Source organism: Python bivittatus, unplaced genomic scaffold (genome assembly GCF_059951505.1).
Source record: "Python bivittatus isolate LINGU-HERP-01145 unplaced genomic scaffold, Pbiv_v1 ctg000960_np1212, whole genome shotgun sequence".
NCBI lineage: Eukaryota > Metazoa > Chordata > Lepidosauria > Squamata > Pythonidae > Python > Python bivittatus.
In genome coordinates, this window is record NW_028277124.1 from 1,591,835 (window position 1) to 1,618,953 (window position 27,119).

The window sequence follows — 27,119 nt, forward strand, 5'->3', positions numbered from 1 at the left end:
GATGAACTTTTGATATTGACCAAATACTTATTTTCCACCATGATTTGCAAATAAATTCTTTAAAAATCAGACAATGTGATTTTCTGGATTTTTTTCCCCATTTTGTCTCTCATAGTTGAGGTATACGTATGATGAAAATTACAGGCCTCTCTCATCTTTTTAAGTGGGAGAACTTGCACAATTGGTGGCTGACTAAATACTTTTTTGCCCCACTGTATGCATAAGGAAATTTTAAGGGGTTCACATATATAGGATCCATAGGCCAGTCTACTTTCCATTCTGGTGTGCCAGCTATAGCCTAGACTGGTAGTAGTGAACAGTGAAGCAGGCTGCACTGTCCACTGATAACATATATTCTTCCACTCCTCAACTTCCCAAAGGATATGCAGCAAGTTCTTGGTCATCTGAGGCCAAATTCATGGAAATTAGAACTAAAAAGTTGTGGCACATTTGAACCCTATTTCATATTGAATTTCATACTCTTTCATTCCTTCCACACTTGCTCTAGACTCAGAAAAACTTCCACGAGCCCTTATTTCAATAGTCTACTGACACCAACAGGCCAAAAATAACTAATGTGATTGCTTTGTATGGACAGATATGTTTACGTGTACATTGTGATTACTGGACTTGTACTGCTCTGTAATAATTTTGATTATACTGCAAATTGAAAAAAAATTCCAAGCCATACCAATCTTTCTTCTGCACAAATACTGCATATATAAGAAGTTACTTTTATCTTTCTAGGCTGATCTTTAGCTCATATTCCCATTACCTTTTTAAAGACTTAGTAGTGTTCTTTGAAGATAAAAACTGGAATTTTAAATTTCATCTAAAGCTCACCTGGTGATTTTCCAAGATATAGGATCAGTTTTTACTAATTTTCTAAATATACTATTTCTTGAGTCTTTAAGCTAAACGTAAAATTCAATAAATACAATGAAACAATTCATGGATGTGTAAGAAAGTTACGGATATACTTGACATATCATTAATTTAAATTGTACCATCTGAAGCTTTGGTATTTTAATAATACATTTATGATTGTATATTTCCACTGTAAATCTTAACTGAATGTGTGGTCCAAATATGAAATCTGCATTGCCATCTGCACTTACCTAACAAAGGTGCAATACCAGAAGCTACGATATAAGGTACACAGAGAGAAAGCAGTAAAACTGAAATAACAGGTGCTGCAAGCTTTTGTATTATAAAGTGTAAGTCAATATTTCGAATTCCATTTGCATAAACCTGGAATATAAAATTAAAGATAGATGAAAAATGGCTGTCCAGCAACATTAAATTTAGCCCAAAGCATACATTCATAACTGGAAGAGAATGTCAATGTAATTATAAAGATGAGAGGTGCATTTTCTTTTTAGTTACATTTATTATGGCCTCCATGAGGCTTAGGGAGCATGTCTGATGACACAGGGACATCTCAGGGTGGGTAGGACCAAACAAATTGGTGGTAGGAAGTTCAAGGATGCAAAATGGATTTACTTTTTATTTTAACAAAAATTCAATATAAATTATAGCACCTACCATTACCCAGTTTGCCAACAAATTTAAGTGGCATGATCTGGGGATGCTCTGCAGCTACAAAACGGTCTGAAGGGGTTACAAATTATACAGCACTACCTTAAGAAATACTTATTTTTTCTATCATTCCATTCTTACAACAAGAACCCTGTAGGTAAGGTGGGCTGAGAAATAAGGACTGACTATGGTAAGCTTCCCAGGATGAGGGCAATGTTTCACTGACTGAAAGAGGCCTAAACCAAGGCTATCGTAAACAGGAACTAAGTCAAGGTAATGAATGATTACCATTTGTTCGATTTGCAAACAGAAGGCTAAAAGCATGTGATTCTTCCTCCCTAAACCACATATAGGACTGGGAGACCAGAAATGTATGAAAATTGACACAGATGGAGTTAATTGGTAGATGACCTTCAAACCCCCTTTCTTGAATTGGAAACCTCTGCTAGATCCCAATGCTTTCCAAGAATAGAAAAATCTTTTCCGTTTACAAAATGGCTAATCGGTATCCAAATCATATGATCAAAGTTAAGTTAGCTACTGATCTATTAAGGCTCAATTCAAAATAGTCCATTTTAATTGCCTTACTTTACATAGATACTCTAATAAAACTGAATATTTTCTCAAAATTGTTGTCTTTGCTCTAATGTGCCATGTGAGTAGTTTTTCATCCACAAAATGGTATTTTCTCCTTTCCTTTTTTCAGGATTCTACATGACCTTCCAAATTGGCTCTGGAGCAGAATTCAAGGATGTGCAAGGGAAGAGGATTATCTCCACCCAGTTATGCTGAGGAAAGCAATTCCAACTAAAAAGAAATGCCATTAATTATTATTATATACTGATATATTTCATCAGCATATTGATCACTAAAGCAAATATGGTAAATATTTCTAACCTGTTCAATTACTGTTTTCAGCCACCATTGTGGGCCCATCAGAGTTATGGCAGCAATTATTTTAGCATGCAGAACACCAAGAGCCCAGTCCTATTTAAACAAAAGCAATTATTATTATTTCAATACACATAGCATTTTCTGCAGTACAGATAACTTACAGTCTAAGACTTAGTTACATTAAACTTGTGTGAAATATATTTATCTGGTATATACATCAGCATAAGAGTGTAAATTCCAAAATCCCTATAAAAATAATGTTTCAACTTTTGGTGAAAATCCACATGGAACCTAATTCTGCTATCAAATCTATCTGATTCTGGCTACCTTGTACCACCTATAATACTAAAGTTTTCCTAATTGAATAACCAAGATATTGACCCTACTTACAATAGGTGTATATATGATATTTCAAACTGATCATGTAGGGGAGCTGAACACGAATATGTAAGCAGGTAGGTACTGAAATATATGGTACAAAAACAACTAAACTATTTTATGAAGGAACTGAAAGCAGTTTTCTAAGTCAATTTTGAAGCATATTATTAATTTTGTATGTTTTTGAAAGATACATTGATTTAAGGCTAAATTTACAATCAGAATACAGGTAGTCCTTGCTTAATGACCATTTGAAGTTATGATGGCCTTGGAAAATGTGGTTTACAGCCTGTAAAGCACTTCTGACCATCGTAAAACATTGTGCTGCCTTCCCCCCTGTGGTCATGTGGCTGCATTTTGGGCGCTTGACAACCAACTCACGTTTAGCCCGCCGAAGGGTTTGCCCTTCCCTCCGCGGATGGAGGGGAAACCTCTCAGCAGCGTGCAGGACCAGAGCTCAAATCTTGAAGATCTGAGCTCTGTTCCTCCAGCCCCACGAAGGATTTCCCCTCCATCCATGGAGGGGAGGGCAAACCCTTTGGTGGGCTTTAGGAATGTTTGAGAGTGAAAGGGCTGCCTGCCAAGAGGATTTCAGCTCCATGTGGAGCTGAAACCGTCCAGTTGGCAACCCTTTCGCTCTCAAAGAGCTACCTGCGGGAGGATTTCAGTTCTGCGCAAAACTGAAATCTTTTAGCAGACATCTCTTTCACTCTGTCCGCTTAATGACCAGGAAGATCGCTTAATGACCGCAACCTGGAGTGCCCAAATTGCAGTTGTTGAGCAAAGCAGTCACGTGGGTGTCTCGCTTAATGACTTCTTCGCTCAATGATCGAGATTCCGGTCCCAATTGTGGTCATCAGGCGAGGACTACCTATATCTCAAGAAGAACATTATCTGAAACAAGTTGTTTGGCACTTTGGAGGCTTTCTTTTAGGGTTAGCCATCACATAAATTAAGGTGGATAAAAGGCAGGTCTTTTCAGTTCTGGCATCAGGATGTGAAATAGCCTTCTAAGAAAGGTGTATTTTTGATAACACAGGCTATTTCTTTAAGCAGACTTTTTAAGAACCTTGATTATATTATATGCTTCGCTGCTTTTAAAGCTCAAAATTTTAACTGCTATTGGTTTTCCTTGTTGATTGTAATTTTTAGATCATATTTTTATTTTGTAATGTACTGATTTCATAAGGCAGGCTCTCAATGTGTCTCCTTCAATTAGAAATTACCAACTTCAGAGGCTGAAGGAACTGACCTGCCATGGGTAGAATAGTGGGGTCTGATCCAAGGGAACTCTCAAGGGAGCAACAATAACTAGCTCAAACAAAAGTCCAAGCAAGAGTGGAACTACACCAGCCAGCAATGCAGCAACTATTAATGTCTTCATTATCTAAAGGAGAAAAACAGAACTTCATTTATTGACAACATAATGAGCTGTTTTTAAATACAAGGGTGTGTACATAAATAACATTAAGAGGAACTCAAACACATATAAAAAGTTGTGCAGATTAACAATACATAAAATCAGAATTATAAGAGACCAGTTGTTTACCTAGATCAGATATGTGACATAATTAGCATGTCAGCTGCAGGTCAGAGCAATGGTATGATGTCATCAAAGATGCCACAATTTTCAGTTCATGATTTTTTGTTTGATTCCCATTTTTTTCTCTCTCTGTTAAGCCTACTGGAGGTTTATGACACTAACAGTGATCCAAAATTATGGAGTTATTTCTGTTGAATTTCACATTTTGGATCATGGCTCAGAGAGTAAGAGTACCAAGGCAAGATTGATCTTTTTTGTTGCTCTGCCCTTTCTTGCCTAGATAATTAGATAGATCTGAAAAACATGGACCCAGTGAGGTGCCAAAGGGTTGAAAGATATCTCTCTTTTGTGCCTGTCAAGTTGCCTGTTCCATCTAACTTTTTTAGAATTTTTAAAAAAGATTATTTTAATCCAAAAACTTAAATGGGAAATAACATGTTCCAAACCAAAGCATGCACAAAGGCCCCACAGGCATTTTTGAAAAAGAAAAAAAAAAATTTTCTTTTTTTTTTCCTAATTTGTATTTTTAATTTTTTAATTTTCTTTTTTCTTTAAGATTAAAGAGTCTTGTTAATTGTATATGTATAATATAAATAAATATGAAAATGAAAATTGAGAACTGTTTTTTCTAATTCCTTGACTGGAAATCTACCTAACTGGCAAGAGAAGCATAAACTAGAATGAGGGAAAACATCCTGGGAGGTTATGGAGGGTGGGTGACCAGAAGCATTAACCATTTATCTAATGGTAAATGAGTGTTCTGTCTTGCCAAATCCATCCAGATATTTTGTGAATGGGCAGCTCCTAACCCCAGCTTATTTTGCAGGAATTTCTAAAATATACTCTTAGAATTCCAAATATGCCCATCAGCCCCAAAATGTTGGGAATTCTTGCATTCAAACCGTGTGCTTTTTCAAATGATTAATACAGGCAGTCCTCGCTTAATGACCATTTGTTTAACGATGGTTTGAAGTTACGACAGCCTTGGAAAAAGTGCTTTATGACCTGTATTCACACTTATGACTGTCACAATTGCATCACCCCTGCGGTCACATGATTGCAATTTATGACCTTTCTATGACGATTGTTAAGCAAATTACAGCAGTCATTAAGTGAATCACCATGGTTGTTAAGCAAATTTTGGCAAAAACGTCCATTGGGGATGCTGGATTCACTTAATGACCACGTGATTTGCTTAACGACTACATGATTCTTTTAACCACAGTAATTTGCTTAATGACTATCATAACAATGGTCATAAAATTGGGTCTGGTCACATGGTGACTCGCTTAACAACTGTCCTGCTTAATGACCAATTTTCCAATCCCTATTGTGGTAGTTAAGCGAGGGCTACCTGTATTACTTTTCTTCTGTAGCTTTCCTGTTTCTAAGGAAACATTTGTTATAGTTATAGCGTGATGCAAGAGACATGGTCTCATCACATCTATTAAGTGATTTTCCAAATTTTAAAAGAAAATAAATGTTCTAACAACTTACCATGAGGGACCATTCCTTTACCTTCTGAAAAATCACTTGACGTCCTTGTGGCATCCAAGCAACAAGCACTGTCACAGCCCTAATTGTAAGCCAGCAAACATACAGTCCACAAGCAGCTGTATAAAGTTCATGGATTTTAGCAGTTCCTGTCCAAAAAGACATCAGCCAGCGGCCAGCAAACACTAAAGGGAAAACATATTAATTATGAGCTAGTAAGAAAGACTTTCACTACTTATGGTCATAAAATAATATAAACCTGGATCCAAAAACTTAAACTCATTCCATAAATGTAGTGGGTCCAGTAAGTTGATTGTCTGCAGCAAAAATTTTATGAAATTGAAAGCAATTTCAATAGCTGGGATCTAGTGGTTCAAAAAAGGAAGGAATTGATGAAATCCTAGCCAGTTATTGTAAAATTACTTTTATTGATCCAAACTATATATATCACAACTGCACTGCCCAAACAAAAACAACAGATGTTTGCAAAAATACTTGCCTCCTTTTGTATTACATTGTCAGCTTCCTCTAAAGTAATGTCAAGTCAAAACCACATTTTCTAGGAGGCTGAATTGTGTACCAATTGACTATTTATATAACATGGCACATTGCTGACTAACAAAGTCTCTTGGTGGTTTGCAATAAAAACAAATTTAAAATCAAGACATTAAAAGTAAAACAAGTAATTAAAACTAACAGTTAAAATCAACAGCTAAAAGCCTGTACAAGATGTCCTTTGAAGACCTTTTTAGAAGCCAATAAAGATGTTAGGCCCCTCAACTCTGCAAAGGCAGCGTTCCCAAGACCTGGGGTGGCAACATAGAAGGTTTGATCCCAACTTGCCACCAAATAAGCAACTGTAGGTGAACCAATAAATGGAGAAGTTCATAAAGAAAGAGGCAATCTCTAATATAATCTGGGCTGGCACTTATTCCTAAAGGAGCACTAGAGCTCCCAGTTTCGAGTCCAGCACCCTAACCATTAAATCAAACTGGCTCTCACAGCTGTAGTTGGTATATCAACTGAAACTGATAAAAAGCACTTGTGGCCATTGCCTCAATCTGGGAAACCAGAGAGAGTTTCAGAAACATTCCCAAACAGTATATTTGCTCCTTATGGGAGAATATAATCTGATTTAGAATAGGCAAATGGACCATCTCTCTGGAATTATGGCCCCTCACAATGAGCACCTCCATCTTGTCTGGATTCTATTTCAATATTATCATTCATCTATCTTATTACTGATTGCAAACACTATTTTCTGACAGTGTCACAGAAAAACAGATACGGGTGTCAATCAGCATACTGAAAGCACTCAGCAACAAATGTCTTGATGATTTCCCCCAACAGCTTCATATAGATAGTGAAAAAGATTGCGACTGAATGGAGTCCTGAGAGATGAGTTAAAAGCTCCCATTTCAAATAAAAACAGCTTCCAAGTAATATCATCTTAAATCTGGCTGTGAAATAGGAATGGAATTATCACAAAGCCACATCTCCTATTTCCAAATTTCTCAAGGGTTCCACAGAAGCCTTGGTCAATGGCACTTGGAACTGCTGATAAATCAAGCAAAACTAACAGAGTCACATCCCCAGACAGAGATAATCCATCAGATTGACCAAGATAGGCTCTGCTCTGTAGCCTGCCATGAAGCAAATATGAAATGGATCAGGGTATCTGCTTCTTTTAGGACTACGACAGTTGAGAAGCTACCTTTCTTCCCAACCACTGAAGATTAGAGACTTGCCTATAATTGTGCATTTCTGAGGGATCAAAGGGAGGCATCTTAAAAAGAGGTCTCATTGTCATAGAAAGCTACACAGCATAACATGCAAAGTTAATAAAAAATTAAATGACCAAAATGAATACCTTGTTATTGTGAAATGCATACCTGGTAATGTAAGGCAAATAAGACTTGCAATCAGGAGTGTTATGCACATGAAAATGATCAGCAAAAATATCTGAAATACAGAAAAAGTAGTGAATTTAGTACAGGTATATATATTTATAAAGAAAAAAGGGATTAAGGAAAGACTGATAGTAAAATCACAAATCTCACGGCTCTATACTGACAAGCCCTATTAGCGTGACTTACTCTCAAATAAATCTGAATGGCAGAGGTAGGGTAGCTTAACGGTGTGACCCACATTTCCCAGCATTCCAGATGGAGAATTAGCAAGCAGAATTCTAGTTTGTCCTTTCAGTCTTTTCTCTTTAAGAAAGGCAAGAGGAAGCCCTAGCTCTTTTCTCTACCCACTGCACAAGCTCCTTGTTGCATGAAGAAAGGATGATTTTGTACTGTGCATCAGACTAGCAAGGACAGCAAGCAATCACCTTGCCTTCTGCATGGGGGTGGAGGTGAGATATCTTGCTCTGTGCATCAATATCCATCCATCCATCCATCCATCCATCCATCCATCCATCCATCCATCCATCCATCCATCCTTTATATACCTACAAGGCATTAATCAATTTTATGACAAAGCAATCCACTCCAGCTGGGTTTACACTTTCCATAGAAACATAAATTGGTTTTGACCTGATGTTGTTTGTGAATCCAACCATTATAATTTGTAAACCAAGATTATGGTTTGATCTTATGAGAAAATCAGACCATTAGAGTTTTTTTTTCATAAGCCATGACTAAGTAAACCATGCTAAGTCTGTTGTATGATTCTAGCTTCTGTGTCTGAACAGCTGTAATTATCATTTCTGATTATCTGAATACCCAGGGCATATTTATTTATTTATTTATTTTAATCTAAACTAGTGCAATTTGGGCACACCATTCCTACAGACTATGATGTTCCAGCATTCATGGAATCAAAGCAGCTTCTCATATATGGCAAATTTCAATCCTTCACTGAGAAATATACTGTAGACACACAGATTCACACATAGACTTTAAAGATGGTGTGTGCTTGTTTCTATGTAAGAAATCAACATGGACTACTTAAATGCTGCCTGAGCCTATGATTTTGTTAAGAAGTAACATAATAAATGAAGCTTCCAGAAGCATAACTCTCTGCAAGTGAGAGTAACACACACAGTAAAAGATGGCATCTGATACTTTTTGTAATGAAAGTCTGCTTCTATAACATTTCCTGGGATATTAGCCCCATCATAAACAAATTATCTAACTGAATTGCATTTCAAAAATCTAGACAACCACTAGATGGTTGTAAAGTGTAAGTATTTTCTGTACTCCTTTCCTGCCATCTAGTGATTTTCTGGATTTTTCCAGCCCAACCCTTACAGTCCTAAAACAGAAATACTCCCTTTATAATTGTTTCATTATATCCCGCACAAAGAAGGCCCAGCCAAGTGAGAATATTGTATCAGTCCTATCACAATGGAATTCAAGTGAAGATAAGCCAAAACAGACAGAAGATACTACACCCACTCAAAACTATAATCTTAAGAATTAGTTTCTGCAGATAGGGGAAACACAGAATAAATGAGATACTAGTTAGTTATTCTAGGTATTAAAACAGCCTACCCTGAGTGGAAATTTTAAAGGCCGATGATAAGGTTGAAAACCAACAGGTCCTCCTTGTTGTAATATGGCTTGGTGGGCTGCATGTAGACCTTCTCCCACAACTGGAAGAGCATTATTATTGCGAGCTGGTTGGTTATTAGGCTGCTGGTTTGCATTGTTTTCATTCTCTTCCTGGTCTCCCAGTAAGTAAGAATGCAGATCCCTAGTACAAGGTTTAATAGTATTTAATGAACATATTGGCATGAAGAGAATAAGAATGGCAGTAAGCAATAAAATACAAATAATCTATTTTACTTTCACAGCAGTTTCAAACATGATTATATGATTCTGGCACCAAAGGTCTCATCTTAACTAACTGGAATGTTTAAAAACACAGTAAAACAAAACAAAATAAGCAAACTAATCATAGGTAGTACCAGAGAAAGCAACCCCCCCCCTTTTTTTTTGTGCCTTCGAGCCAGTTTTTGACTCTTGGTGACTGCCTGGAAAAGCCCCTGCAGTTTTTTTGGCAAGATTTCAGAAGCAGTTTGCCATAGCCTGCTTCCTAGGGCTGAGAAAGGGTGACTGGCCCAAAGTCACCCAGCTGGCTTCATGCCTAAGGCAGGGACTAGAACTCATGGTTTCCCAGTTTTTAGCCGGATACCTTAACCACTACACCAGACTGACTCCCAAGCAAAAACATTATCAAAGATATAAACACATGAATTGGTGCAACTTCATATTTACTATTTAAGATCAAAATAAAAGATGCCTATGTCTGCAACTGCAGCATCACCCAGAATAATACATGATTATAGCTATTAGTACTCAGATTCTTTTCAACAATAGTTGAAGAATATATGCACAGATATACTCCATTTAAATTGAACAAAATATTGCTTTCATTAAGTGAAAATAAATGAAAATTGCTTAACCTTTGCTGGACCATCCTCTAATGTCCAACACTCAAAAATTTAGAGAGACTAGCTGAAAGGCTCAGAATACTGCTATCCTCCCCACAAAGCTACCTCAAAGTATAACGTATCACATAAGAAAGGAAATTGGAGGAAAGCCTAAAAATATATCAAGAATTGTGAGAAGAGGAGATTATGTGGAAAACAACTAAAATATATTGGACTAGATAAATCACAACTTCATAGGTTAAAGGTATAAAATTACAATAGAAAACCCCCCCCAAAGAAATACATATAGTGTGTGTATTTTAAAGGAATAAAACAATTTATCTCTTGTATAACCTTAAAATAAATGAATTAATATAATGAAAAAAACCTGCATGGCCATTTCTAACTGCTTCATTTCAACACATGCTAAGCCCTAATATGTATACTCTTTTTAGTTCAACTGTAAAAAGATAAAGCAGACAAACATTGGACACCCAGTTTCAATTATTTAAGTAATAGAAAGTTTAGCTCAATCATTTGATGGGACTGGACTCTTTCACACTTACAGTAAGTAGCCAGCAGTAACAGTCCATGCTCGTACAAGCCCCTTCAGCCATTGTCTTGTGTGCCCTTGTTCAAGCAAAGCTGGCAGAACCACTTGAAGCAAAAGTAATTCTAAGGAAAGTTCACTTACAGGAGCATCACTGTGGGAATAAAAAGAAGCTGACATATTTTAAACAAACTCACTGTCTTTCTGATGCAAGTCTAACTATACCAATGCAACTATATCATTAGTTGGATTTTTTCTTAGACTTTGTTAATTGTGGGCATTCCTTCTGAGGCTAAATTAAATTGTTAAGTGTTGCACGTCTCCCACCATGATTAGCATGGCCCAAATTAGGATATATAGTGTAAAGAAATCCCCCAAATAATAAATTCAGCTCATATACAGGTAGTCCCTGGGTTTAGGAATGCTCAGTTTAAGTACAACCCATAGTTAAGAATGGAGCCTACTGTAGCAAAATGTTAGTTAAATTCACAATGATTCAAGTTAAATACACAATGGTTCAAGTTTATTACACAATACTACTTATACAGTATTATACAATAATACTGTTCTGGCTTACATACAAATTCAGCTTAAGGACAGACCTTGGGAATGGAACTCATTCTTAAACTGGGGACTAACTGTATGTGAAACATGAAGAAAACTTGATCTTTAAAAATAACTTTTGGTTCAAATGTTAAAGATACGGTTCAGTGGTATGCACTGGCCTTGGGTTTTTCTGTTTTCCTTCGTTTCATTTTGGTTTCAGTTAGTCACATTTTAACCTTATATATGCTTTAGTGGGAAAGTCAAGATCAGAAATCATGATTTGAAGACTTGCCTAAAGCCCAGTTTTGTTGTGGAAGAGATATGAAAGGGGGAACATATGACTCTGAAATTCATTCATATATTGCTAAACCCAAGTTTAACATCACATCCAAACTAGGTCAACGCTTTAGTTGGTACACTGTAGTAGTTCACAATTATACAGCAGTTCATTTCAAATAAACATATACAATTTTTATAGCCAAAGAGTTAGCCAGCTATGGAATGAAGTGGTTCATCTTACCTGTAGAGCATTACATTATATGGAAGAAAGTGAGGCAGCAGGTATTTAATAATTCGTATAGGAAGCCAAAGCATGAGCAAGACAATTGACCCAAAGACAATCTGCAACAACAAAAAAGATTCTGTAATAACCTTTCTGTATTTAGCTTTAATTTAAAGCAAATTCAAAAATGGGCATAATTCATATTACATTTTTGAGGATCACAAACTTCATCCCCCTTTATTAGCTTCTATTCTTTTATAGCTAATCATAGTTTGCCCTGACTTCAAAATCAGAAAAAAATGGTTGACAGATTTTGACAGAATCAAAACCCTATGCCAAATTATTTTTTATTCTTCTTAGAAGGACAAATATTAGTCATACTTTCCTTTGCAAACAATGTTTAGCATTGGACAGAAATCAAATAAAAGAGGAAGAATGCAAATACACAGCTAATTTTCTCTAATAATTTAAAGAACTATCAAAATTCAGGTATAAATTTGGTTATTTATAAGTGGTCTACTCACACACGCAACCACATTTATGAACCAGTAAAAGAGTTCAACTGTAACTATTTTGACACTGAAAGCATATTCTTGACTTTCCTTGATTAAAAAAGTTATTGCTCATGTGTGACACTTATCTAAAACATAAAAATAAGAAGTCAATGTAGTGCATACATTGTTAAATAACCTACAGTTGTGGGTTATGTAGGAAAAACTGAAATCATCTATGACAGCTTTTGTCAAGTTCTATTAGCGCAAGACATGAAAATGAAACAGACTGCTGGTGATTTAGGACAGATTACCACTTTTCCTTAAAATATTACAAAAAGACCTGTAATAAAGACATATTTATATATCATTTATTTATTAAATTTCCTACAGATTCAACATGACAAAAGTTAAGGTATCATTAATGTCCATTATACTTAAAAGCTGAAAGTGGTTATAGTTTGTTAGTTGATATGCTGAGTTTGGGGGAAAAAACATATTTAATTATAAACAGAATGTGAGTGTAAGATTATTTGTTGCAATAAGATTAACGCTACAGGAAAACTGGAAATGTAACTTTACCACTGACAAAATAAACCTCCTGAGATGTCTATAAATAGGCAAGTGAATCATTTCTTGAACTGGATTAAAGTCTGGATCATTTAAATTCCTCAGAAACCAGAGGACTCCAGGTCTCAGTACCTGAAAAGAAAAATTAACCCTTAAGTATTTTGAAATTATTTTTCTAATAATTTAACATTTATTTTAGAAACCTGTAATGCTCCATATCAATTTTCAGTACAATCTATACCAACCCACTCAATCTGTTGCAAACAAGAAAGCCAGTTTTGCTGCTAAGCAAATGTTTAGGGAAGGGGTGCCAGATGATTCTGATGCTGAAGGACCTGCTTCAGACACTCTGGTTGAATGTCAGCCTCAGGAGTTGGGAATCACTCAGACAGCTGAAGCTGCCTCCACCAGGAAATATCTGGAACAGCTGTGTCAGATGATGTGGATCCTAATCCTGAGTAGCCATACCGTCCCTGAATGCATCGCAAACCTTAGAAAGTTGAAGAGAGTTGCTTGGTATACCTCTTCACAGCAAGGCAAGAGTGGCACCACCCTGAATAGGTTCTCACTTGATGGCTGCCCCATAGTAGGGTGACTACTAGCCAGCAGCTCTCCAATGAGAATGATCAGTCCAATCTAGATTCTGTTTAGTACTCATGCCTTGTAACCTGTATATCCTGAACCTCTGTTTCTCTGACTCTGGACCAGCTGATAACCTTCCCATGAACACTAAAGCTTGGATCTTGATCTGACCATGCTACTTGTTGGCTGCTCTGGCTCTAGACATTTTCACAGTCAAGCTCTTGCATGTCCATAAACTTTGCTGGAGTGTGCATGCAGCTGCACATGTGCCTGCTTTGTGCGCCACTGCCTGTAATTTCCTTGTAATGCAAAGTAAACTACTTAAACCTCAGCCCCATGTGTGTGCATGGTCTGGAAGCCAAGGGAGAAAAGAATTCATTCCCAGTGAAGCAATACATGGATTTAAGACAAAAACTAAAAAAGACAATAGAAAAGAGAAAGGGAGTATGTACAGTGGGAATATCATTCCGAAGGTTAGTCAATTGCAAAGCTTTTTCATAGTTATATATATATCATATTTATATAGCTGCCCATCTCACACAAAGAGACTCTGGGTGGTGTTTTTTTTCTTTTTCATACTGCTATTAAGACGAAAGCCCAGTTGTTGTTGATGTAATCACACTATGTTATGCTAACTGTATTTATTTTAACAATCATACTGCAGTTGTGAGGTTTATTGTATTTTGTTGATTGGGCAAAAGTATTAAAAAATCAATACAACAAAGCCTAGCAGGAATTTTGACAATTTGGAGGTGGTCTTTAATTTGGAGTCTTACAACAATGGAGTAGACATCTGAGCAAAATTTTATACTTAGAAACTGATCATATTCACTGTGCAGTATTTATGCAATTAACATAGTGCAGAGCTGACAATGAAAGCAAGCAAGCTATTCCAAAGGTTCTAGTGTTTCATCAACAATATGATGGTAAAAAAGATGATGGCAGACACCTTAATCAGTACTAGTGGCACTCTACATTAAAAACTAACCACCCAAGAGCTGGTTACCTGGTAAATATAAATTTACATAAAGTCAAGCAGACTCTCATAGACTTAAGATTCTAAGCTATGCCAACAGCAGTAACTAATGGGATATCTATCAAATGTTTGACACAAAGCTTCTGAATATCTTGCCAGTCCCAGACTGAAGATTTGCCTCATTATTTGCTTCACTGTCATTTACATTTATCTGCTGGGAAATGAACCTCATGGATGACAAAGTGGTATTCTTCTCTCATATCATGTATCGCAGATTTTGATACAGGTGGCTTCTTTTCCCATGGCAGCTTTAAAATTATGGGCAACTGATTATAACGCGAATCCCCTAATTTAATATGATGTATTAACTCAACTAAGATTAACTTGACTATCTCCCAAACTTGAACACCATTCTGAGTCTGATCTTCTGATATTTAAAAAGGACCTTGATTCTTTTTTTTAGAGTAATTATGAAGTTGGAAGAACCATTCTTTTCAGCTGCAGTACCCAATTCCAGTTTAAATTATGGTAGTGCCTGGGTAAAATGATATTTGTAAAATTTTATACACACAGGTGTTATGTGTGTTTAATACTGTGTTGTGATTTTTATTAATGTCTAATGTAGCCTACTTAAATATATGTCCATATGAAATACTAATACAACCACTACTGCATCTAGCTCTAAAGCTTTACATGATGGCTTATGTCTTACATATTTAAGAAATATAACTTGAAATTTGAATAAATATAAATCCGGTACATATACAGAATCTGCTAGCTCTGTTGAACTACTAATCCTGCTTAGTTAGACCTCTATGAACAGCTTCCATTCCAACTTGCTATTTTGTGTCTGAGCTTCCTTGTTTTTTTCTCCTTTCTCCTCCCCTTTTCTTTCTGCCCTTTCTTTTCAGAGCATCAAACTACAGGCAAGGATTTTCTTGCTTTATTCATCTTACATAAGCTGGCCTGGAAACATTTTCAGTTGAATGTAACACTAATGGTTTACATAATTAAATCTGCACAGTATTTAGCCTGATTATTCCTGATCCCAATATATTGTGGCATGAAAGCCTTATTCTAATTATTTGTTCCTGAAATAATGCAGCTATCCTCTATAAAATAATTTTTGGATTGGATTAATTTGAACTTCCAATTGATTTTTTGCAAAGATACAAATGAGGAAAACAGTTATCATTTAACATCCAGTTTTTCAATGTATTTCCAATACTTACTTCTCTCAGGAGGAGAATGAAGGATGCAAAATAAAAGACATATACCATTCCCACTAGCCAGTGTAGGAACATTGTAGTGCCAGGGGCAGACTGAAAGCTCAACTCTCTATCCTTCAAAGTAGCATCAAACATTTCCTATGAAAAAGATAGCAATGATATTTTTCTGCCTTTCAATCTGGAAAAACTGCACCATCTTTCATAGTGACTCAGAGCATTTAAAATGACAAAAAACACAATCCTTTCACATGTTTTCATAATAAGAAAACATCTACAGAATCTCCATTATGACACTGGGTGGCCTATCAATTAGTATTCATACAAAATTTCAGTACAACATTGTGTGTTTAAAAATAAATTGCTTTTTGTACAAGTATACTAATAAATGATCTTCAGTATTTAACTGCTAGGCAAAATCTAAAAACTAAGTAACTAATATACTGGTATATGGCCTTAAATGCCTTATTCTATTAATAATTATAACATCCTATAAGCAGAGATTCATTCTCATTTCCAATTTACAAATATAACCTCTCTCAAGCAAGATTGTCACTACAGAACAAACTAAAACAGTGTTTTCCCCAAAAATACTAGTCTTACCAGTGAACAAATGTCCAGCCACCAGCCACAGATAAGAGGAAAAACACCTATTTCTACCACCACTAATAATGATACCTGCAAAAGAAAAAAGTCAGATGGTTGTTTGCATATACACAAGTACTGAATATTGACTAAATTATTATTTATGTTTATAAATCATGCCCGCCTTTCTGCCTACAGATTTATTTTTAGTAAATATCTGATCTTTAAGACTGGCTTACCTTGACAACTATATAGCATACGCCAAGCAAGCGACGCGATCTCTGAAATTTTACAAGCGCTGCCAAGCCCTATGTAATATGGTCAAGGAAATATAAATATTCATAGTGTAACGCTGCTTTACGGATGAGTGTTAACTCCACAGCAAATCATTTTGGTCAACGTGACCTTCTGAACCCCATACAAATAGGGTTCCAGGAGAAGTAGGCAATCTGCCATACTTTGAACACTATAGACTACGACTCTTATCATAATTCCTGACCCGAACCTTGTCCAAAATTGCAGAATGTAGGATATCTCCAACCAGAACCCCAAGAAGGCAACCCTTGAGCTGAAGGGACAAGTGAGGAGAAAAAACTCCAAGGTTTAAAATAGAACAGAATACATTCCAATCTGATGCCTAGAAATTGATGTGTTAAATAAATGTATGAATATTGACTCAGAGTTTAATTGAATAAATTGTTTATCTGAAAGAAAGTTCTGTTAAATATTTAAAGAATATAGTATTAGAAGTATTGTTCTTCTTACTAGGATGCTAATTTTTAATTATTCGTGGAGAGATATAAACACAATTTACCAAATGCTGATATTCTATAAATGAATATGACCAGTGCAAACTTATTAGTGGATATATCTTCACTACACTTAAAGAGTTCAAAAGTGAGCCAATAAAAATGCACACTTCCCCTGCAGCAAATTTTCTCCTACCATGGACTTTGCTAACATTAACATTGCCCATGGTTAAAGCCAACAGGAGTCTTCCTAACCAGTGTCTCAAACCAGGAGGTAGCTGATGGAAAGGTTTTTTTTCCTAGAGAAAACCCAGTAAGCTTAATAATGCATTAACACTGGCATAATACTGATGTCTGCGGTCAAGACAAATTGGGAAAGGTAGAGGGAGCTTGGTGCTAATGACCTAAGAACATTGAATGGAATACAATTAATTTGTCTTTTCTACCATACATTTACCTCAAAAGAGATTTTTAAAAACCTGCTAAGTCTTAGTATTTAGAGTGACCAACCAATGATCAAATATTGAGTATTTATGCAAGTAAGTATTTAGAAAGGATACATGACAAACAATTAATGAGACTGCCAGCAGCACATAGCCAACAATGGTTGTGATTAGGCCTTCAAAGTGAGAAGCTTGAACCTAAAAACCACAAACACACAGCATGTATACATGAAATAGACCACTTGTGTAAGATGACTTATAAAACACTGCATACACTGTAGTACAGTATAAACCAAGTACTAGATTTTCTGTTACATCTGTACTTCATTCCTAAATAGCTAGAATAAATTTTAACACTAATAATGCTGATATTTATCATTTTAGCTGACTGAACACTACACAACTGCTTAATTATGAAGGGTTAAACAAACATTTATAAACAGATATTTGATTTATATCCTACCTTTTTTGAAGGGAAACTCAAGGTGGCACACATAGTGCTCCCTTCCTCTGTTTCCTCCATAACAACCCTGTATGGTGGGTTGGGCTGAAACAGAGTGACTGGCTCAAAGACATTCACTGAACTTCCATGGCAGAGGGTAAACTGGATTCACAATCCCAATCAATATTCACTTCATTCACAAGCAATAATGATAATCATATTACCACCAGAAGTAGTTCAGTGAAAAGAGATTCTTATCAGGTAGAAATGTCCCTCCACTGGCTACACCATACAGGTAGTCCTCGCTTAACGACCATTCATTTAACAATGGTTCAAAGTTATGACAGCCTCGGAAAAAGTGCTTTACAACCTGTACTCACACTTACATCACAAACCATCGCACCACCTCTCGTCATGATAGTGATTTGCACCCTTTTTAACAATGGTTGTTAAGCAAATCACTGCAGTTGTTAAGTGAATGTGTGGTCATTAAGTGAATTCAAGCAAAAAATATCCATTGGAGAAGCTGGATTCATTTAATGACCATATGAGTCACTTAATGACTATCATAAAAATGGTCGTAAAACTGGGTCCAGTCACATGGTGATTCGCTTAATGACCACCCTGCTTAATGACCAATTTTACAACCCCTATTGTGGTTGTTAAGTAAGGACTACCTGAAGTTTGTGGCTACCACTAAGCATTCCCTTTTCCAAATTTCCTGGCATGTCCAGATAATGCGGATGAAAGGGGATTATTTGCTTTTCAAGAAGAAATCATTTCTTTCCTTGTCCTATATACTTCTGCTAGATATGGAAACAGCACAACTGCTGATTCTGTCTGAAAAATATCTATTATGAGAAAAATTGGGTGCCCTCTCACCTACATTATGGTTTTTGCAGAAAGGAAAACTAAAGAAATCCCACATAACATTCCTTCCCTATGTTCTTGGTGGAGGTTCTGCTTGGGTTTCTTATAAAAGTCCAGTGCACTGGATAAATATCACACTTCCTTTACTCAACAGGAAACAAGGGGAACCAGGAGGAAAGAAGGATGTTTCAGTCCACAAGTAAAACTTCTGTGGGATTAAAAGAATCACTTACATATTCTTCAAAGCCCAGCCCAACTATAGAGAAGTGGCCAATGTGATAGGGACAAAATGCTAGGAGAGAAAGAAATTGGTGATAGATGGCTCTTTTTGATAAATATATACCTTAAAACTAACCAACTGCTAATAAACAGATGTAAATAACTTTGGGTTTATAAATTTGCTACATAAACATGGTCCAAGTTATGCCAAATAATGATTTACTGCAAATGAAAAACTCAAAAACGTTTTCAGCCTGTGTCTTGTTTCGTTGTGGTCATAATTAGCTATAGCTAGTTCAAAACAAGCCAAATTCAGAATTAAGCTGATCATAATTACAATTAACCATAGTTCTCAATTCAGAAACTTGATGACTTAAAAGCAGGAATGAAAGGTACCATCCTCTTCTAGACAAGACAAGAGCCACAAGCCCAAGGTTTCTCTGTGGACCAATTATGTTTGTGTGAAAATGCAATTATTCAATAAAGCAACGTTTGATTAATACTATCTGGACCTTACTGTAGATGTTGTAAAAAGAGGCCTCAAAATGATTAGTTTTCACAGCAAAATGTTTTCTACACTTTCAGTCTGCAAGGATTATATTGGCATGTATTAGCATAAAAATCAGATACAACAAATACCAGTAGGAGTACAGTCATGCGTAAAAATTCAAAACCTTTTGATGCTGCATGTAATGTGTAGAATTATGGTTATGTAGCCATTAAAATGCATGTAGGGCCGCTATGGAATGGATATTCTTTGAGGAACATGAAAATAGCTATTTTTTTCCTAACAAAATCACATAATTGATAGTTAAAATTCATTCAGCTCTATCATAATTTGCATCCCTATGCACAGCAATTATTCTGAAGTGATTGAAAATGCAGTCACTTACCAAAGACAAGTATGAATAGTGTGTTCAATGATACCACCCAAAACACATGTTCCTGAAGAGGTGGGAAAAAATCAAAAGTAACCATATAAAACTAACATCCAAGCAATGTTTTCTTATATTCTGTTCTCATCACTCTGCCTCTAATTTCTTCCCTAATTTTTCTGCAATGCAATGTTGGCTTTTCTCAAAATTTCTATCTGGAGGTTGTACATTCACAACATGAGAAAGGTTAATACATATTTAAGTTGTCACTCAAACAGACTATTAAGGAACATTTTTTAAAAAAGCTTGGCATAGCTTGGCATTCCTAAAAAATATGTGGTATATTTAGCTGACACTGTATTCAAAAATTTAACGTATCTGGATTCTACTTGCTAGATCAGAAGGACAGTGATAACATGAGCCATATTTAACAACAACAACAACAACAATAATACACTTACCAAAAAAACTAGAGATCCATCAAGCCCAAGCATCTATAAATAAGATATAATTTTGAACTTATTAGCTAGCTTAGCCTATAATTTTCGAGAGGCTGCTAAGTTTTAAGGAACTGCTATTTCCCAACCTGTTTTCAACTTGTCAGAAAGGTGAAAAATTAAAGTTAAAAGTGACACACCAGCTGGGCTCACACACCGTACTCAACCATTAATTATGGGTTATAAATCAAAATGGCTGAGTTCACATATTATGCTAATGGAAATCAAACACTATGATTTAACACAATATGTGAACCCAATATTTTACAAAGTATCTCCTATTCTTTTGCCATTTTTAAATGGAAAAGCAGCTTCAAGAAGGAACTAGAATTAGAGAAACAGCAAAAGGAAAGAGGATACTTTATAGTTATCTTTTACTATCTTCATACACTAAATTGCTCCCAGTCTTTTTACAAAGTATATTTTCCCTTTTAAATATGCCCTTTTTTACTAATAGTATTCACTCTCTTCCTGAAACTGCTTTTTTATTATTATTATTAAAAGGGGTGTTTTGTATCTATTGTAATATATGGTTTGGCCAATATAAATTGGAAGATGAAGCTGAGAGAAAGGTTGCAGTACAGAAAACCATCCTCCGTTCCAAGCAGATTAAACTATTCGGGCTGTTTCATGATTATGGGAAAAAAAGTATTTCTGAAGTGTATAGGCCATACTCACTCTCTCCCATGTAAGCTCTTCTGCTGCTCGATCCCACTCCAAAGCATTCCAGTTCATGTCATCTACATAGAGTATTAGAAGATTGTTAGAAGAAAGAATTTTGATATATTTACTAGATTTTTCAAGAACACTGTTCATATTTGCTCCAGGCTTGCAGAGTTCTAGTGTGATGATTGGGTAACATCTTGTGATGTTATCCAGGATATGTTTGAGCTTGTGGAAACAGAGGAACTGGAAAGGATTGTCTATGACAATCTATGAACACTACTACTGTACAGTGGGGCAAAAAAGTATTTAGTCAGCCACCAATTGTGCAAGTTCTCCCACTTAAAAAAGATGAGAGAGGCCTGTAATTTTCATCATAGGTATACCTCAACTATTAGAGACAAAATGAGAAAAAAAATCCAGAAAATCACATTGTCTGATTTTTAAAGAATTTATTTGCAAATCATGGTGGAAAATAAGTATTTGGTCACCTACAAACAAGCAAGATGTCTGGCTCTCACAGACCTGTAACTATTTCTTTAAGAGGCTCCTCTGTCCTCCACTCGTTACCTATAGTAATGGCACCTGTTTGACCTTGTTATCAGTGTAAAAGACCCCTGTCCACAACCTCAGACAGTCACACTCCAAACTCCACTATGGCCAAGACCAAAGAGCTGTCGAAGGACACCAGAAACAAAATTGTAGATTGCACCAGGCTGGGAAGACTGAATCTGCAATAGGCAAGCAGCTTGGTGTGAAGAAATCAACTGTGGGAGCAATAATTAGAAAATGGAAGACATACAAGACCACTGATAATCTCCCTCGATCTGGGGCTCCACGCAAGATCTCACCCCGTGGGGCCAAAATGATCACAAGAACGGTGAGCAAAAATCCAGAACCACACAGGGGGACCTAGTGAATGACCTGCAGAGAGCTGGGACCAAAGTAACAAAGGCTACCATCAGTAACACACTACGCCGCCAGGGACTCAAATCCTGCAGTGCCAGATGTGTCCCCCTGCTTAAGCCAGTACATGTCCAGGCCCCTCTGAAGTTTGCTAGAGAGCATTTGGATGATCCAGAAGAGGATTGGGAGAATGTCATATGGTCAGATGAAACCAAAGTAGAACGTTTTGGTCTAAACTCAACTCGTCGTGTTTGGAGGAGAGAGAATGCTGAGTTGCATCCAAAGAACACCATACCTACTGTGAAGCATGGGGGTGGAAACATCATGCTTTGGGGCTGTTTTTCTGCAAAGGGACCAGGACGACTGATCCGTGTAAAGGAAAGAATGAATGGGGCCATGTATCGTGAGATTTTGAGTGAACGCCTCCTTCCATCAGCAAGGGCATTGAAGATGAAACGTGGCTGGGTCTTTCAGCATGACAATGATCCCAAACACACCGCCCGGGCAACGAAGGAGTGGCTTCCTAAGAAGCATTTCAAGGTCCTGGAGTGGCCTAGACAGTCTCCAGATCTCAACCCCATGGAAAACCTTTGGAGGGAGTTGAAAGTCCGTGTTGCCCAGCGACAGCCCCAAAACACCACTGCTCTAGAGGAGATCTGCATGGAGAAATGGGCCAAAATACCAGCAACAGTGCGTGAAAACCTTGTGAAGACTTACAGAAAACGTTTGACTTCTGTCATTGGCAACAAAGGATATATAACAAAGTATTGAGATGAACTTTGGATATTGACCAAATACTTATTTTCCACCATGATTTGCAAATAAATTCTTTAAAAATCAGACAATGTGATTTTCTGGATTTCTTTCCCTATTTTGTCTCTCATAGTTGAGGTATACCTATGATGAAAATTACAGGCCTCTCTCATCTTTTTAAGTGGGAGAACTTGCACAATTGGTGGCTGACTAAATACTTTTTTGCCCCACTGTATGTGTGATCTGGGCCCATACCCCTCCTAGCTCCTCTAGGCAGGAAAGGGGTGTGTGAGTGACTAGAACCAAGAGGCTGGGCTCTCTCTTCTTGGGCAGAGGGTATAATGTCACCTGCCTTGAAAAAGCACTCTCTCTTGAAGAAGTTATCCCTTTCCAGCCCTGTTGGAGAATTATCATCCTATTTCCAACCATCCCTTTTAGGAGAAAGCTGTTGAGAATGTTGTACTGTTTCAGCTGCAGAGGACTGTTGATGATGTGGATTATCTGGATCCTTTTCAGACTGGATTCAAGCCTGAGTATGGAACAGAAGCAGCACTGATCCCTCTTGTGACCCATGTTGGGACCTAGAGGATGGGAGTGTCCCCCTCTTATTCCTATTAGATTATTCCACATCCTTCAGTATCACTGACATGATACACTACTGGACCACCTACAAGGGCTCAGAGTCAGTCTGGTGGTGGTTCCACTCAGTGGTTATAAATGAGGAGCAACTGAGCAGATGGATTCTACCACAGCCCAGGCAAGAATTTGGTGTCTGGAAGATGTGAGGTTCTGCATGGGTAGAAACAAATTTAAGATTTAATCTCAGAAAGACAGTTACTGTTTATCCAGAAAAATTCTGGTCTGTGAACATTCCAGTGTTAGCTCTGGACAGAGATGCTCTAGTAATAAAGGAAGTGATCTGTGCTCCCACTAAAGGAAGTGGAAACCCTGGTTGGAAGCTTTGCCCAGCTAAAATTGGACCAGGATGCTCTGTCAACAATGACTCATACTGTCATAATCGCTTGTGTAAATTATTGCATTATGGTCTACAAAGGACTATAAATTCAGAAGCTATAGTCGGTACATAAGGTTGCCAAGCTGCTACTGGGTGACAGCCACTCTGTAAGTATTACACCAATTCTTCAGTAGCTGCATTGGTTATCAACAGCTTTCAAGTCCAATTTAAAAGTGCTATTTTTGACCTAGCAAGTCTTATATGACTTGACTCCAGGTTACCTAAGAGGCTATCAAAAATGCAAAAATACAAAAAAATCCAGGGCTACTTGAAGCTTTTAAAGTATAATTAAGTATTTACTAATATTATATCATTTGAAGAGAAACCAGAGTAAATTGAATTCTTTTTCTAGAAAGTAACCTTTGAAATAAAATGGGTCAAAATATATCCTAGAAAATAGCACAGGTATAGTTATTAAAAAGCAATCAGTATACCTTGTCCTCCATTGTTTGCATCTGCTGCATCTTCAACTACAACATCTTCTTCATCTTCATTGTCTTCTTCTTCATCATCTGGCTGTTCTTCTAGAATTTCTGGATTTTCACCTACAACTACATTTTCAGCAGGCTGGTCCACAGGCTGATCAAGTACAGCATTTTCAGCACCAGCATTTCCTACACCCTGAGCCTGAATGCAGAAAAATCAACAAAATTTCAGTGAAACTGTTCGAATAACTTAAAAAGCAAATCTAAAACACTCTTTTTAGCATGGTATTGTTCCTATAGCCAGGATTAACAAGTCCTTAAGTAAAAGCTGAGAACTAAGTACTTTAGGAACGGGACTGCTATATACGTGTTTCTCTAGGTAAGAAGAGAGAATGAAACGATGGATATAACTAGAGTGAGAAACTAGATACAGAGTTATAGATATAACTAGGATGTGTCTATGGCTGACTGGTAAACTATTAAAAATGAAGAAAAAAATAATCCAGTATTTTTGACTTAGTAATATCTACCTTGTAACAACTACAGGAATTCAGAGCTCTTTCCAGAAATATATTTATATTCTCTCCCTTATTCTAAATTATAGTGGGCCTTCTCTAGAGCCTGTTTCAATCTTTCCCCTTAGCAGTTCTGGAGATAAGTTCAATATGTCCATATGCATCAGGGGAAACTGAGCCCTTAGACCATGTCTTCTTATGATATGAATTTTATTTAGGTTTGCATTCTGGCAACTTTAGTCTTTATTTTAAAAAATGCCTGGCCAGACAGATTAAAGTTATATAATTTTTTTAGCAGTTAAAAATTCTAAAGTTTGCTACCTAGTTGCAAATTTTTATTTTTTAGCAATATGAGTGTGCTGTATGAACGCTAGTTCTACTGGATAAGGACTTACCCCTGATATTGACAATGATAAATTGTATAAAAATATATATTAATTTTATACCTATTTAACATGTATTAGTTTAATTTGAATTCGCATCTATGATTCTAATAAAGTTTTGTTATAACAGGCACAGCATTGTTCTTGGGAATCATCATGTATCTTGGTAGATCAGAGAAGTATAGAGAGAGTTCTACAGCAGAAATCATAGGCCGACAGAGATATGACTTTCATGGGAAAATGGGTAATTTGAGAAAGAGCTAATTGCAGGCTGGCAGTTTTCTAGCCCTCCCATCAACTCTGGCAACTTGGGCTCACTAAGACTTAATTTGGGGAACTGAGAAGGAATGATCTTACCTAGTTCTTCCCGCCCTGGTACTCTACTTAGTATCAACAGGGGCTGAAGGGATGGGAAAGGGAAGGTGCCATGATAATGATGGATTTTATAAATTCTCTGCTGGGGGAGAATTTACAGCAACATTCTCCCCCTGCAGAAGTAAGGGATCACTTAGAATAGTTTACCCATTATTTATGGAAAGATTTATGGAAACCAATGCATTTCTGAGACGGACTGGGAGATTTTCCATAGCTATTATAGGTGATCCTGTTGAGGCCTTGGTTGTGCTGCAGAACTGTGAAATTAGACAAGCCATTGACACATTCTCTCCTAAGTGCCCTTTCTAAGCTAACAGAGACCATAAGGCATTGTAATATGCAGCAAAACAGCAGGTGATAAAACACGCTGAGCAATGGCTGGAGAATATATGGTTGAGAAGTCACCATTAAGGAAACTGACCATGTATGAGAGCATTTGATTATGTGTTAGACCAGTAGGGCAGAATATTTTGCTTCCTCCACTGCATCATCAAGTACTCATATAGTAAAACTATTTTGGGTGCCTAGACCATTAACATCTATCCAGGAAATGCCTGAGCCTGCTGTGATAAGTTTCATGAGTGAAACAACTTGGATGCCAAATTTCAGATTCAAGTGGGACATCCAATTAACAGTATGTTCCAATTTTGAGGGATCGGGGGTTGTAGGCTAAGGATGTGGACAAGATGTTTGAAACAATATGGCTGATTATATAGCTCTCAATCTCTGTTCACCATGCGTGTTTAACACCTGGTAGAATGGACCAGATAGAATCATCTGAAAGCTATGGATAGTATGCCATGTAGCTGCAAGGCTCCTCCATGGTTTATCTAGTCACTGCCACATAACATTATTAGTGAAAAAACTGCATTAGCTACCAATTTTACAGGTAGTCCTCACTTAGCAGCCACAACAGAGACTGGAAAATTGGTTAAGTGGTGTGGTCATTAAGTGAGTCACCACATGACCAGACCCAATTTTATGACCATTTTTACAACAGTCGTGAAAAAAATCACATGGTTGTTAAGCGAATCCAACTTCCCCAATGGATTTTTTTGCCAGAATTCACTTAACCATGTGATTTGATTAACTACTGCGGTGATTTGCTTAACCATCGTAAAACAGGTTGCAAATTGAGATCACGTGACCACAGGGGGGTGCATAATGGTTTGCAATGGTCATAAGTATGAGTACAGGTCATAAAGCACTTTTTCCAAGGCCATCATAACTTTGAACTGTCATTAAACAAACAGTTGTTAAATGAGGACTACCTGTATGTTGATGTTAATCTAAAAAAGTAAGTCTAGGAAATCTGAAGGAACACCTTCTCATATATTAGAGGCTTTCTGGTTGTATCATAACTTCTAATATGGCTGCCAACATTTCAAGGACTGAATACCATTGCATGCTCTTGTATAATGATGCATGTGCCAAAACAAATTAAAATTATTTTTAAATATTGATGAAATCTCACAAGATCGAGTGATCCTGGGGAAAGTGGGCCGGTTTTTTAAAAAATTGGATGTTCTTTTATTTTGGAAGTAATGGATGCCATCTGGGAGTGTTCTGGGTAACATGGCTCTTAGAGGCACTACACAACCAGCTCCTCCTTTAGATCTTCACATGTATCAACCAGGAAGTAGCCTCTACAACACCCATTTTCTGGAATATCCTTCTCCCTCCAAAATGTATGTCAACTGCACAAAAATTCTTCATTGCCCTGTCATTTGAT

At 36.8% G+C, this 27,119-nt stretch overlaps 1 protein-coding gene across 2 annotated transcripts in view; it reads right to left on the reverse strand.

Moving 5' to 3' along the window:
* Positions 1 to 27,119, reverse strand: part of MARCHF6 (membrane associated ring-CH-type finger 6) — a 58,473-nt gene that overhangs the window by 4,581 nt on the left and 26,773 nt on the right. For both annotated transcript variants that reach the window (XM_007440460.3, XM_088131533.1), the window contains exons 7-24: positions 24,124 to 24,316; positions 21,031 to 21,092; positions 20,317 to 20,349; positions 19,874 to 19,925; positions 18,995 to 19,053; positions 17,567 to 17,647; positions 16,497 to 16,565; positions 16,276 to 16,350; positions 15,679 to 15,813; positions 12,901 to 13,020; positions 11,846 to 11,946; positions 10,796 to 10,933; positions 9,349 to 9,550; positions 7,741 to 7,810; positions 5,852 to 6,033; positions 4,064 to 4,198; positions 2,437 to 2,526; positions 1,119 to 1,251 (exon numbers count right to left, since the gene is read on the reverse strand). In XM_007440460.3, coding sequence (XP_007440522.1) covers positions 1,119 to 1,251; positions 2,437 to 2,526; positions 4,064 to 4,198; positions 5,852 to 6,033; positions 7,741 to 7,810; positions 9,349 to 9,550; positions 10,796 to 10,933; positions 11,846 to 11,946; positions 12,901 to 13,020; positions 15,679 to 15,813; positions 16,276 to 16,350; positions 16,497 to 16,565; positions 17,567 to 17,647; positions 18,995 to 19,053; positions 19,874 to 19,925; positions 20,317 to 20,349; positions 21,031 to 21,092; positions 24,124 to 24,316 — 1,930 coding nt within the window. The remainder of the gene's footprint in view (positions 1 to 1,118; positions 1,252 to 2,436; positions 2,527 to 4,063; positions 4,199 to 5,851; positions 6,034 to 7,740; positions 7,811 to 9,348; positions 9,551 to 10,795; positions 10,934 to 11,845; positions 11,947 to 12,900; positions 13,021 to 15,678; positions 15,814 to 16,275; positions 16,351 to 16,496; positions 16,566 to 17,566; positions 17,648 to 18,994; positions 19,054 to 19,873; positions 19,926 to 20,316; positions 20,350 to 21,030; positions 21,093 to 24,123; positions 24,317 to 27,119) is intronic.